At 38.8% G+C, this 15,036-nt stretch overlaps 1 protein-coding gene across 2 annotated transcripts in view; it reads right to left on the reverse strand.

Moving 5' to 3' along the window:
- Positions 1-5,885: 5,885 nt before the first annotated feature.
- Positions 5,886-15,036, reverse strand: part of ZNF407 (zinc finger protein 407) — a 1,322,856-nt gene continuing 1,313,705 nt past the window's right edge. For both annotated transcript variants that reach the window (XM_029590864.1, XM_029590863.1), the window contains one exon: positions 5,886-7,693. In XM_029590864.1, coding sequence (XP_029446724.1) covers positions 6,333-7,693 — 1,361 coding nt within the window. In that variant the 3' untranslated portion in view covers positions 5,886-6,332. The remainder of the gene's footprint in view (positions 7,694-15,036) is intronic.

Below are 15,036 nucleotides of genomic sequence, written 5' to 3' on the forward strand. Positions count from 1 at the left end.
AAAATATATTCTAAACAAGTAGCCCAGAGAACTATAAATATAAATAAGGGCAAATAAAATCAGCTGGTTAGTTTTTGATCATCATTCAGGATGGGGGGAGGCAAGTGACCAGCACTAAATAGCCTTCTGTCTCTGGGCTGGTTAGTATGAGGCAGTGCTTCTCAACCATTTTTATTTTGTGGCACACTTTCAAATTTACCCAATTCACATGGATACCAAACCAAATTCTGCATGATTCTCACCCCTCCCCCCACTCTTCCTCTTACTGGCAGGAAGAGAGCAACACCTTTTACCTGGTGTGCCTCATTCTGCCACCTTCAATCTGACGTCTGAACAGGCAGGTCGTGTGAGATTATAGGGCCCAACATATTCAGACGTCAGAGGAAGCACACACAGGTATGAAATATTGTTCTTTACCTGCCGGTGGGAAGGAGGGAGAGAAGATACAGTTACCAGCTTTCTGGTAGGTGAATCTGGAACACATTCCCCATAATACTAGCAGTGAGCCAGCACTCCATTTTTTGAGGGGGAGGGGGAGGTGGGGAAACTCTGGTGGACTCTCCATGGAAAACTGTAGCAATCTATTCTCAAAATATGCCTACAAGCGTGTTTTTAAAAATATTTTGTGGTAGCAAAACGTAATTTAATGCAAAGCCTCAGTGCTGGCAGGTATGTCCTGCATTTAAGAGAATTAATTAAACACCAGAAAAAAAATAGCTAACAAAATCCAACTATTCACAATATATTCCCAGCTTCCTATATGGAGAAACATCAATGTTTAAGGATATTTTAGACTGATTTGTTTTTAATATTCTTTATCAGGCAATAAAGGTTTCCAACCTATGCTTTGTTCAGACTCAGTGTATATTCCCAGCTTCCTATATGGAGAAACATCAATGTTTCAGGATATTTTAGACTGATTTGTTTTTAATATTCTTTATCAGGCAATAAAGGTTTCCAACCTATGCTTTGTTCAGACTCAGTGTTGTTTTTATTTTCTCTTTGGTATTCTCCTTCCTTTGTATTTTTCCCTTTCCTTCATTATGAATATTTTAATACTGCTTCTTCATTCAATGTTTTCTTTTCTTATCTCCTTTTCCTAATCTTTATCTTTCTTCTTGCTCTCCTTTTCCCATTCCTCCTTCCCCTTCCTCTTCCTCTATCCCTTAGCATTTCTTCCCCATCACAGGTCCTTTCTTCTTCTTCATCCACCCAATACCTGGTTCTCTCCCTCCATCCAGTGTTCACCTTCTTTCCGAGTTCCTGGTCTTTTCTCTCTACTCTCCTCTGTGCTTCTACCTCCATTCTTAGATCTCTCACCTATTCCTAGTCCCCTCTCGTTTTCTGTATTCCTGAGTCATTTCTCAATCTCCCTCTTCCCAATACTCAGTCCCTTCTTTCTCGCTCTCCATATTGGGTACTCTTTCCCTCTCCATTACCCCTGCCCCTTATCCAGGGTCTTTTCTCCCTACTTCTCCCTCCCCTATCCCAGTTTTATCTCCCTCCGTCTCTGGTCCTCTCTCTCTCTCACTTTTCCTTCCTTTCTTCTCCCTCATACCCAATCCTTTCTCTCTGCTCCTCCCTCCCTCCCTGCCTCCTAGCTAGGTTTGTTCATCTCTTCTCACATTCCCACTCTCGGCTGGCAGGAGCGTGGTGGCTAATACTGTGGTCAATATCCACTGGCCCATTCTCTCAAGCATTCAAAGCCCTCTTCAGCTCCCACAACATTCACCACCTTTTGCACTGCCTCCAAAGCACATAACCCCTTTCTTCCCTCTATTCCTTTCAGCATTTACCTCCTCCCCTCCGAATCAAATCATTCTTGTCTGACTGGAGCTCTACGCGATTCAGTCCTCTCTTCTGCTGACAGCTGAGTCATAAGACCATGCAGTACAAACATTTATGGTCTGGTGTACTGTCCACTCCAAGCAAAACTGCACATTGGGCAACAGGTGGGGGAGGGGCTGTAGCAGGGAACAGAGTCTCTTCTCTGCCATTCACTGATTTGTGTGGGCTCCCTGCTCCTGTTGTCCTCAGTGCTGTCAGGTTGCCATGGGCCCAGGGGGGGGGGGGGGGGGGGGAGGTGAGTGGGAATCATGCTAAGGCTACCAGCACTGGGGCAATCAAAGGACTCTCCCAAGGTACACTAGTTGAGAAGTACTGACAGAGAAACATGATATGCAGATTGAAGTCATGATAACACAGGGAGCAATTTAAATATCCTTAGTATGTCAGGAGTTACAGTCTGATGTAATGCTAGTGTTAAAGCTAAGGGGTAACTTGAGATCCAAGGCTACTCTGGCCCACAGCTGGAAGGAAGAACATGGCTGTCAATTGCATGGTCAGGGGGCACCTGGCTATGACCAGTTATGGGGGTAGGGAAGCTAGCCCAGTGCCCAACACTGGCCCATCTTGCATAGTGTAGGGCTAGGTGGTAGTTAGGTTGGCTAGGGCGCCTGCCACATCACTGGTACATATAGTGAGTAGTTTAAATTAAAAAAAAAAAAAAAAAGAGTAAGTGCTGCTCTGTGCAACTTCCTGGTCACTTACCCGCTGTTGCTCTTCTGTTCCAGGTGGCCTCTGGTGCTTCCAACAGCCCTCTTAACTTGGTCTTGCTGAATCGGGCCTCCCTGCCATTTCCATGGCCCTGCAGTCCACCTGCCACCCCTAGTAGCCAGTTCCCCCGTGATTTACAGGCTTCTCTGGGCAGTGCTGTCCTGGTCCCTGCAGTTTGTCTACCTACACTCCTTTGCCAAGCCAGACAAGAGCCTCCAGCTCTTGTCTGGCTTGGCAAAGTTTAAAATAAAAAATCCTGTTTACTGGGTTGCCTTATAAAGGGGTAGTATGACTCTTGAGCGATATAATCCCCTTCCTGCCCCATGTCCTTATCTGCTGCTCCTGGAGAGGCGTCAGGACCAGGAATAGCAAAAAAAAAAAAAAAAAGAGCTAAACAAATAAGACTAAAGTAAACATTGAATATTTTAAAATATATTTTTTAAATAAAAGGTTAACAATGTTTTTAATGGCCCAAAAAAAGAGAAGGGGACACAAGGACAATGCCCCGCACTAAGCACAGCATCTGTGGGTCAGTCTCAACTCCCAATAATGAGCTCCCAAAAAAAGGAAGTCCACCAGTCAAACCAGCAACACCTCCTCCCTGGCTAAGCCTAGGGTATGAGCTCAGCTCCCAAAAAAACAGGATGCAGTAGTCGCTGCCTGGGCAGCCTCAAATAAGTGGGGCAAACAGAAACGTGCTTCCAAAAAAGCCACAGACAGTCCACTGCGAGGAGCTGTAGGTAGTAGGGACCCTTAAGCTGCGGATTTCCACAGCTCGGCATCTGAAAAAGGCACGGACTGATTTTGAAAATGTTGCCTCTTCCTTGAGGGGAATCCTTCCTCTATATGCAAGAGGGTAGTTGCAAGCCGAAAACGCTGCCTCTCCCAAGAGGGGGAACACACTTTCTTTAGGTGCAAGTCAGCAACTACTCCAACAGCTTTGGTCAAGTCAGGGTACCAATCTTCAGATGTTTCCTCTTCTCCAAAAGCCTCATCATTGGACTTGGGTGAATACAGTCCGCCACCAATGGGTTTGCCCGCTACCTGGTCAGACACTTGATTACATTTGTCTTCCTCTGACAGCGAGGCTAAGGGACCCTTCCTTAAACTCATACAGGCTGCTTTTAAGACACTTAAGAAAAAGCTGAGGCAGAAGAAAAGCAGGGCAGATCAAATCAAATTGAGAAGATTTGGTCTAATTGAAGCAGCAGAGCTAGAAGTAAAAAAGGACACCATTCCAAGAACCCCCCCCAAAAAACAGAGTTCACAACAAAAGGCTCCTGGTAAATGGACCCCATGTGCTCTGTGCCCTCCTTGGGAACTAATGCCCCTTGTAAAATAGAAAAGAAAATCTGGTGGTGGGAATACATTGTTAACAAGCCAATTAGTACATAGCTCCCCTACATAAGTCAATTAGATAACTGATTTAGGGCTCATGAACATGTAATCTGACCTGCATGATTACAGATTCTGCTGTGGATTAGTTCTTCAGAAATTATAATGAGCGTACATGATATATTATTTCAAAAATAGTATATACCAAGAGAAAAAGAATGCAAAAACATAATAGAAATAGTACTTGTATAGATAGTTTTATAATTAAAATACACCTCTTACCCACACAGAAGAAACACACCAAACTAGAAGTTTTCTTCTGATAACATTTTAATTCATTCCAGAAATGAAGGGGCAATTTTGTGTGCTGCCATTTTCAAAAACAAAAGCTGCTGTATCCAGAAACAGTGCTAGCTTACATTTAACATATATCCAAAGCTATAAAAAAAAATATCTTATAATTTGGCTTAGTCATTTTGACTGGTCCAAGCGAGAACTCAATATTATCATTTTTTTCTTATTCTAATTCAAAAAGTAAACTTTAATATGGTATTTATTTGAAAAGCCATTTGCAGGAACAGCAAAATCCAAATATTTTAGTAATGTTTTTTCAAAATACACATTTTCAGATTTTATATATATATATATATATATATATCTATATACATAGATATATATATTTGAAACTAAATCAAAGTTACTGGTGTTGTGCCTTTCTAAACCAGTTTAGTAGTAGTATATATTTTTTTTAAATAAAATACATTTATCACATCCTTTCTATGTTGACAATTTTAATGGTTTTGCCTACAAAGCGTTTAGACAAAGCTATAAACCAGGGGTGACGGACTCTGGACCTCAAGAGCCACAGACAGGTCTGGTTTCCAGGATATCCATAATGAATAAGCAAGAGATATATTTTCATATAAATGGAGGTAGTGCATGCAAATCTATCTCATGCAAATTCATTAGAGATATCCTACAAACCAGACCTGTCTGTCATTCTTGAGGACTGAAGCTGGCAACCCTGCAATAAACCAACAATACAACCACATCCCATATTGTATGTTATGATTTATTTTTGTCATACAAAAGACTCTAAAAAGTCAAGCCTTCTCACTTATGAAGAAAGTATAACAGGATAGCCAATCACTATAGTAAAAACCTGTTATTTAATGTTTAAAACTGCAGTGCTATCAGACATAATGAGGGTAATTTTCAAATAACAGAAAGTCTGCGAGCATTTCTATTTTTTTTACCCACAGACTTTCCACTAATTTTCAAAAGCTAAAGTATACACATACTTTTTACTTTGAAAATCAGCTTTCAGTACATGCACAAACTTGCTCACAGAAAGTTGGCAGGGCATAACTTGTATGAGTGCAATGTATGCACATTCTTCTGAAAATCTAAAGTATGTGTATAAATATAAACTCCGCCCCCGGAACGCACATAAAAGTATGCGTAAATCTGATTTACGTACACAATTTGTGTGTGCAAAGACCAGAGAATTTTCTAACAAGCCATTTATGCACCTAAAACTCAGATTTACACATGTAAATGGCTTTGAAAATTACTCCCAAAAGAGTAAAGCTATTTCCACCTAGTGAGATCAGTTTGTGATGATTTTTTCTTGTTTTCATCTTGTGTAACATGTAAAATAAGAAATTAATCTTAGCACTATTATACAAATAATACTTAAATCAAAGATTATAGGATTAAGCCAGGAAACCACAATGTAATAAAATGCTCATTACAAGACAACTTTCGTGTCTTTTCAATAGATAGTTCTAGAATTCAAATTGGAGGAAGACTCCGTGACTGGATGTTGTTCTTTCAAAAAAAGTTATTTTTGTGGATAACGCAGTGTAAAAGACGTAATCTTCGGATGTTACGTTCATATACTTTATACCCAGCAGCAGGATGACATCAGTCCTTCACCTCTTCTACCGTAGAGGGCACTCAAAATCCTATTCTGGGTATAAGATGTATATGTCCAACTAATGAAAAGTGGGATTTTCATGACAATTGACTAGGAATCCTTTTTTTTTTTTTTGCAAACAAGTATCAGTCAGGGGTTCTGCAACACCTACTGGATGCTATGGCTAACCATTGAAAAGGCATGGAAGTTGTACACTAGCGAAATAATTCAAATAAAAAATTCAGATCACATCTGCCATCTCCTTCAGAGTTTTATTTCTTTTCTGTTCAAATGATTATTTTACTATATACTCAGACCAGGCTATTCTACTTCCATTTGTTTTTTTTTTGTTTTTTTATATGAAGATGGTGCCTTTTTAAAGTTAATTACATTAAATTTTCACAAAGGTACATAGTGTTCATGACACCAACATTCTAACAATCTTCCAAAACAATTTCAAGGAGCATTTGTGTCATTAGTGAATCTTCCACTTGCTTGGGTCATGCTTAAAAAGAACAATGTTTTATGTTTCTTGCAATTCATCACCTTCCTTTAGATCTTGAATTACTTCTGCTTGTGAACCACTGTCTGCATAGACAACCATAGTTGTCAATTGGTCTCCAGCTCCATCAGTGGATATAGATGTGGCATCTGGAATATTACCAGCTTGCCAAATCTCTCCAGAGGCAGATGCTTCTATTACAGTGTGTGAATACATGCCACTTTCATCTTGCATAGCCTCTTCTGGTAACTCTGTCACAATATAATGTGTAGCACCTTCCGTGAAGCTGCCACTGGAATTCTGAACCATGGCTTGGGCTATTTCTTCTGTGACAATGATCTGTGAAATTTCCCCTTCAGATTCAACTAAATCCATATGTTCACTTTGAAGACGAAGTTCATGTCCTCCTGTATCTTGCATTATGATACGAGAACCCTCTCTGGCTACCATATGCACAGTACCTTCTTCATTTACAATTACCTGAGTAACACCTTCTTTCATTAGCTGGTTAGCTGCAGCAGTATCACAAACTGTAAACTGGAGTACTCCTTGGACCATTTTCTTGAAGGCCACTTGAGTTGATTCCTGAGGTTCAATGAGAGCAGATGGGTGCATTACTTGTGTTACTACTTCCATAGATTGTACATCTTCACGATTTTCTTGATCTTCATGGAACACCGACACTTCAGCTTCATTAGGTATACTGGGAGCCTTCTGAATGCTCATTCTCACTGATTCTTCCTGACTAGAACTGACTCTGTTCTGGTGTTCATTCTTGTTTTGTACTTCACCCAGTTCTGTTACAGCACAAAGCAATGCATCCAGTGCTGAGGAGTCAGGAGGATGTATCAGAGTCTGTGATCCATCTAAAATCCCCCGTGTCATCATCTGTTGCACCACAGTACCACTGGAATCAACTGTCTCAATTGCAACTGATTCAGTTACATCAGTTTCTTCTACTGGTCCTTCTACCACTACAACTTGGGTAACTCCATCTGCTAATTGCTCAGTAAGTATTTGTCTAGGAACAATGTTGTTTACATGGGATGTGTTTTGACTTGTGGCTATGACCTGACCATCTTCTGTAATATGGACCACCCTTGCCACTTGACCTGCCATTGCTAATGTCTGGAGAGTAGCTGCTGCAGTTTCCTCCACAGAAGCATCAACTGAAAAATCACCATCATATTCATCTGAAAAGCCCTCAAAAATTATTACTTGTTGCACTTGTTCAGATGACTGTAGTTTTCTACAATTTCGTAGAGTCTTTTCCTTAACTGGAGAAGGTTCTGGTGATGGTGCTGCAGTAAAAGGGGCTGTAGTTTCTACAAAAGTTGCTCCTTGCCCTTTCAGTCGACATTCATAAGACTTGGACACAATACCTGAAAAAATAAAATAATCGTATTACTCTTTAATCTTTCAAATCAGTTACAGCAGTGGATACATATCATCAAACATATTGTTAAGTAATATTTTCATTGCAATAGCTCAATAAATTTGTGAATGTTTCAAGAGCTAGACTTCTTTCATCTGGTCAGCACAAAAGGAGGTCAGGATGAAATTGCTCAGCTATATAAGTAAATTGTAGGTTGAATTATAACAGGACTTAATATGATTACTACTTCTGACTAGTCTCCCCACCATCAACAGAAAAGCAACTGTAAGGGTGATGGCCCAAGAAGAAAAATGTGTGCAATTTCTGATTTGTAATAGTGGTAAGTAGAAGCCTACCTATGCCCAATTATAAAGGCTATTCTCCTTTCTATATGTACTGCTATTACTTGAAGAAGTTCAGGTTGCAGAGAATGTAAACAGGCTTTTGAGGCTGTATTATTCTTCTATCCTATCAACTTTGTGAAATGCAGAATGATGCACCTGCCTATCTGCTCAGAAGCTAAGATCATTGGCTTAGTGATGATCCCAGCTTGCATAAGAAGAAAGGAAACCTAAGCCATTTCAACTTCAAATGTTCTACAAAGAAAAGCTGGGAGTAAACCATGAGATCATGAGGCAGCGGCTACTTGTTACATGTCTGATAGTGGGTCACACCTCCATCTATAACTTTCAAATTCGTTAAGCATCTTTATTTTATGGTTTTGGGTTTACCATCTATCATCTGCTCCTCTACCACACAATATTTCCTTCCTGGCCAAGGTCATGGTTGAAAGTAACACACACACACTCTCGCTGGCTTAATTTCATGAGTTGGATTGCGTGGGTGTTATGAAGGACTAGAACCCCTTCCCTCCATACAAATTCATGTGTCAATTCTGTTATTCATCTGACTTCTAATGGTTCAAGGAATTTAAAGTAAATCCTGGCTCTGTTAATATCATAATTCACTGTATCCAAACTGCCAAGCGAGGCTCTACATACAATGTGTTAAAGGATGCCAAAGCTCCTGACAAGCAAGTACAGTATGCTGCAGGAAACTTGTAGCACAATGCCTGCAATTACTTGCAAGCTGAGAAATCAGAACAGTAGGTTGCTCAGGATTTTTACTTTCTATCTCCCTAGAAAGAGGATATCTAGGAGGTGTCTTAAGAAAATGCAGAGAAAAATGAGCAATTTGAAGTGTTAAACAGTTTCCAAGTGGTACCCTATATCCAAGGCAGCACATGTTGATGCTAAATTAATATTTATCAGATCTGAACTGCAACTGCGCTCAGTGGTATTACTACCTTCTACCAGCAGCTGGTAGGCATTGCCATAGTAAAGCATGTGAAAGGAAGAACACAGGGTCTTCAAGAAGAAAAAAAAAATAAAATCACACCTTTCCCTAACGTACTGAAAGTCATCTGTAAAAACTGTTTCAACAAATTTTTGCTTTGTTGAGCTAATATTCAGCACAACAAGTCATGTGTTTGAAAGCTATTAAAATACGAAAAAGAGTATCAAGGACACAGAAAATAATTATACAAATCAAGTTTTCTTTCTATGCAATAATTATTACTTCTCATTATATTCAGGGATGAACATAGTTTTGTTGAAGTAAGAAAATAAAATGCATCCTAAACAGTTTGTATAACAGCTATGGCATCTGCAAGTCTCCGTAGTTCAAATCTTTACTTTGTAAAGTCTTGTGTGTAGAGTTATTCAGTGACTACCTTGCAGCAATGATAATTATACAATTCTGAAAGGCTTACTCAATTTGTTTGAATCCAGAGGCGAGTTAAGCCACTTCCTGACCATTAAGGTAAACTACATGGGTAAATACTGCTGTCACTAAAGGGTGAGATGAAACTTAACTACACCAACATCTTAACCTAAAGCTCGGCGCAACCCCAGATATTCCATTACAGTTCATAAATGCGACTGCAGGTCCATCTTTTGATTCAGCAATTTAATAACTTCGGGTGCTGTCAGTACTGCTTTGAAAAATGGCTCCTATAAAATATAACAGCCTCAATCAGATTGTAAAAGATTCACCCACTGAAAAATCTTCCATTTCAACTATAATGAATTAATGTTGAGCTATGTAGAAGTTCAAGTGTCATTTAAACCAAAGTGAATCACTATAGTAAAGTTAAAGTTAACTCAACTATTACCCCTCCTAAAAAATCTAGTGAAATCAATTTTAATTTAAGAAATCTTCTTGGTAAATACAAAATGGAAATTTTACTAGCTAGCTTTTTTTTTTTTTTTTTTAATTTAATACTTATAGCACAAGAACAGTCTGTATATAATATAGTACTGCTACCAAGTCTGTTTCTTGTGTTTTACACTATTTAAAAGAAATTGTCCCTTGTACTGAATATAGCATCAAATCAAGTTTTTCTATTAAATATTTGCTAAACTAATACCAAGAAACAAAGCAGCAAGTTTTTAGGAAACTTGAAAGTGAGGATTTTGTTGGTACCTTAGCAGAATTTACAAAAATGCTAAATTGAACTCGAAAATAGTGGTGGTGGTGAACAATGCTAATCCAGCACCTCATAGTCAGAACTGTTTCATATCTGATCAGAGAACTGGTTTCATTCCAAGAAGGCTGTCTTTTCAGCAGAACTGTTATTTATCAACCGGAGTCCTCAGTGAGTTTTGAAATCCTTTCTTTTCTATTGAATATGTCAAGATTCTTAAGCATGAAGATCACATTTGCATTTTTCTTCCATCTCCTTCCCAAATAACAATCAAAGGAATTTCCCAAGTTTAATGAGTGTCTGGGAAGCTAAAAGAACAAAAATGTTGTACTATTGTTTTATAAATTGGGAGGAGGGGGGTGTTTGAATTGCATACCTAGCTACTTTATGTGTTAGGAAAGCCTAACAGTTATTATTTCTCTTCCTCCCTTCAAGACAGAACCCACCAAATAAATACTTTATGATTTTGTTAAGCTTACATTTAATTAAAATATATAGAATTTGTGCAGTAAACTTGAATGAAACAAATAAACCAACCCCCCCGCCTTCTCTCTTGAAGGCATACATTGTGAATGAAAAATGTCATTACAGACTAAAAAATTTTGCAGTAAACAGGGCCTACAGAGGGAAGTTTCTCCTGTAATGACATCCATAAAATACACAAATGGCACTTTTAGTACCATCCTGAATATGGCATTTTCTGTGCTCTACACACAATCTAAATGGTTTGATCATAGAGCATAATACTCCATTGGGTTTATAGAACAATCAATGTTCCATAAAATGATGTATTTATCCAATAGTAGGCTCAGCAGTTACTGGTGTATGACATTGTAGGACACGGGCTTTGTACTGTTCTGCAGCACACATGCTGGCTGTAAAACTTATCTAACACTATTTCAACAACTTCATCTCATCTGTGTCAAGTAATTTGTTGAAGCCTCAGCTAGGTTTAAAAAAATTTGTAATAAAAATTCATAGAATTTTCAAGAGAATGAAAACCGATGACAATGGAGAGGTCACATTGCGTCTCCACTAAAGGGGCCAAGGGTCATTTGCAGTCCTAAAACAGAAAGTAGATTTCATGCATCGTGTAGCAGATAAAGATGACATTAAAGAGACTTGTCTCTGAAAGAAATGCGTAATGTGTTAGGAAAATTTGTGCTACCATTACATGTGTACTTCTACTGTTCTGTTAACCTGCCAATTACGCTTTCTCCTCCCATGCCCTCCTCCTATCAACATTATCAATAGCTGTGTTAAATGTTTAGCCATAGTTTGGTTAGCATACAAAATCCTGTACCATTAAGTCACAAACAAATAGAACTGCAATTGATTTAGATTACAAATAAAAGATCTTGAGGTCAATATGCAACAGTCATTTAGATGGATAACTGAAAAGTTATCCACCTAAATGGCTACCTGGCAATATTCATCACTATATGCAGCTAAATTCTAGCTGCAAAACGAGTTATGCGGCTAGAATTTATCCGCATAAGTCAAGGGCATTCCAGGTGTGGGCAGGAGGCATTTCTGGATGTAGCAGAGTTAGCACATAACCTGTACGGCTAACTCTGGACAGGCCTTAGGGCTGTCCTAAGATTAGCCAGTTAGACATAACCGGCTCACTTTAAGAAAGCCGGGTATACGCAGCAGCGTGACTGCGCCACTGAATACATCCTGCAAGCTAGCTGGATTTGTTTATCTAGCTAACTGGCCGAGCTGCATAGCAGCTGAAAATGAACCCCGATCTTGTTCTTAGTACCAAATCCTGTCTTCAGAACTATATTTATAAATGTAATATATTATTGTTACCTAATCACAACTGAGCTTTATTTGTCTCAGAAGGAAAGGATAAGCTGACCAGGCCAAGATTTGCACCTTTGAAAACCAAAGGCCCTATTTATAGAGGGGTCTATTTTAAAAGCAGCGCATAGCCGTCAATATGCGCATGTTTCCCGGTGCGCAGGGAGGGATATTTTTGCTAAATGCGTGCTGGGACGCAATCGGGCTTCCCACAGTTCCCTCCCAGTCCGCTCCAATTAAGGAGCGGACTGGGATGGAACTTCCCTACCCCCTACCTAACCTTCCTCCCTCTTCCCCTCTCCTCCCCGCCCCCTAAACCTAAGCTATTGCAAATTTTTTATTTTACTACTTACTGCTCCCCCGGAGCACAAGTAGTTTCCGCACACCAGCCGGCTGCCAGTACGTGCTTCCTCAGGACAGCGGCTAATGGCCGCTGTCCCAGCTGGTCTCCATCCTACCCTGTCCAGACTACGCCCCCGGCCTGGCCCTTGTGAAAATGCGTGCAACGCGCAAGGTCTGGCCACACGTGTAACCTCCAATATTTACACGCATGGTCATTTGAAAATTTGCTTGTAAACATTTTTCCCCGAAGACACAAAATAGGAGAAAACCTTGAGTAAATGACCCCCTAAGTTTTATAAAAAGATAAAAAAAAATTGTCAGCAAGAACTCTCAAAAGCAGGCACGTGTATTAGAAGAATTGTTCCTTCTGCAGCCTCAACTACCTCAAGTATGATACAATTTGCATTTGCTGCATGTTCTTTTTTATATTACTACATTTATGAACTAACTTATTCTCTTAAGCACATACACTTAAAGTGAAATTTTAATTCCAGGGAGGGTATTTAGGACTTCTGCAGGTAAAACAGTTTCTTACATGCAGAAATGCCTTTCACAAAATTGCTGGCCCGATATGCAGGTAAACCTATGCATGTATGTGTTTAAGTTTACCTGGATGCTGGAATTGTTGCACTGAGATGCTTATAAAATGGGCTTTATAGGACTTTTTTGGGGGGTAAATGATTTAAACTTTAGTGTCTTATATGATATGGTTTGGAACCCATTACGGGCAAAAGACTGGAAATTCAGGTATTTGAATCTTAATCTCTTTTATATGCCTCTACCTTTATTTTTTTGGATCTGTTATTGAATGGAATTGGCTTTTGGGTGTTCTTATACATTAAAGTTTCCATACATGCCAGTTAACCCTTGATTCACTCTAACTGTGGCTGTTCACTGTCCCATTTGATATCTATACTATAAGGTTTCTGTGCCTCTTTTAGAGCTTAACTTTCAAACCTATCCAAGGTACAACATTTGCATGCACAAGTGGATGCATGTAAATTAATGCTAGTATTTTATAAACTGTATGGAAGGAGCTGCAGAGTTCATATAATACCATGTATTTCTGCTCTGAAAATATGTCCGTGTGTTTCAGTATCCGCAAATATTTCCAATGGAAGAAAATGCACGCATGCTCAAGTACTTGGAATTACCAGTTTGCCGATACTTCTACCAGTTCTCCCAGTCCTGCTCCAGTTCACCTGGACCATCTAGCACTTCACTCCCACCTCCCACCCAAAATTGCAGACAACAAACAAGTCTGATTTCAGTTATGCAAGTCAATTAGCAGGTGTAAAAGTGTATGGACAAGTTCGATAATATACATGTATATATCTTTTACAAAACATCAAGTTCAGCGTATACTTAACCTCACCCCTAGACCGACCCTTTTTTGACTCAGTAAAATGTACACACAAAAAGGGAAACATACATATACTCTGAACATTTATAAAATAGCACGGCGGGCATATTTGCTGTTTGTGCGCATATACGCTATTTTTACATGCGAAAGCCCTTTGAAAATTCACTCCTTAGGGGAAAATATGCATGCACCTTCCCCTTTTGAAAACTGTTGCACCAAAACTACCTGCACATAAATTACAGTTGCTAAATTGTGTGCAGAAATGTTTTGGGGAAATTTTACACACCTAGCTTTTGAAAATGCAAATAGATGCAAATAAATGCAACCCCCTACCCACCCCAGGGAAATGCTCTACTCAGACTTGGTAAACGTATGTACAAACATGACATATATGCACCAGTTTACCCGCATATTAGGTGGGCAATTTTGTACATGGCCATTTATACATGAAAACACTGTTTTACTTACAGAAGTCCCTTGGAAAATTACTCACACCAGAGGTGAATTTTCAAAGGAGTTACATGTGCAACTGTTACTACTATCCTAGCAATTTTAAAAGGCCATTTATGCTCATAATGTGTGCTTATATGTCTATAGCCTATGGAGAATTCAATGGCAAACATTTTAGCAATTTTTAAAATCCCGCTTGCATAGGTAATGTTCATTTACTTGTGTAAAACCCAATTTTATGCATGTAAATTCTTTAGAAAATGACCCCCTTGTGTATAATCATGTAATCTTGAGAATCCATTGCTTAATATTTTATGATGTCCCAGTAAAGAAAATGAACAAGATTTCTTATATTGAAGTACTTTAAAAAGTATATTAATGGAAATGAAGTTTGTGGGTTTTTTTGTTTTTTTTTTGCATGAAACAGTTGTGCATTTATCCCTCTGATAGTTAACCATTTAAGGCAGTTAAGATAAAAAAAAAATGCAATTGTTAATAGATTATATTAATAACTCAGAAAAGCAGTGTAATTTCACAAATTTCTCATTCTGTTCGTCAAGCAGTAAAATAGCAAATTTAAATTTCCAGAAGGTAAAGAAGTAACTTTCTGGAAATTGAAAAGATATGAAAAATTAATCATATTGTAACTATATTTTCATTGTCCCTAATTTTAATAATTACTTCAGTGACAATCTGGCAAGTTTTTTAAATTATAAAAGCAAAATTTGAGAGGTATTATAATACATTCCCATTATCTGTTGTAAAATAGTCAGAGTATTGAGCAGGGAGAACGGCATATACTAACTGGTTACAGAAGTATGGCATTTAAGGCGGCTGCGATTCCATACATACAAGAACCTGAAAGACCAATCCTGGTTTCAGTGGGGTTTTTTTTTTATGGTTT

This window comes from Rhinatrema bivittatum, chromosome 2 (assembly GCF_901001135.1).
Source record: "Rhinatrema bivittatum chromosome 2, aRhiBiv1.1, whole genome shotgun sequence".
Taxonomy (NCBI): domain Eukaryota; kingdom Metazoa; phylum Chordata; class Amphibia; order Gymnophiona; family Rhinatrematidae; genus Rhinatrema; species Rhinatrema bivittatum.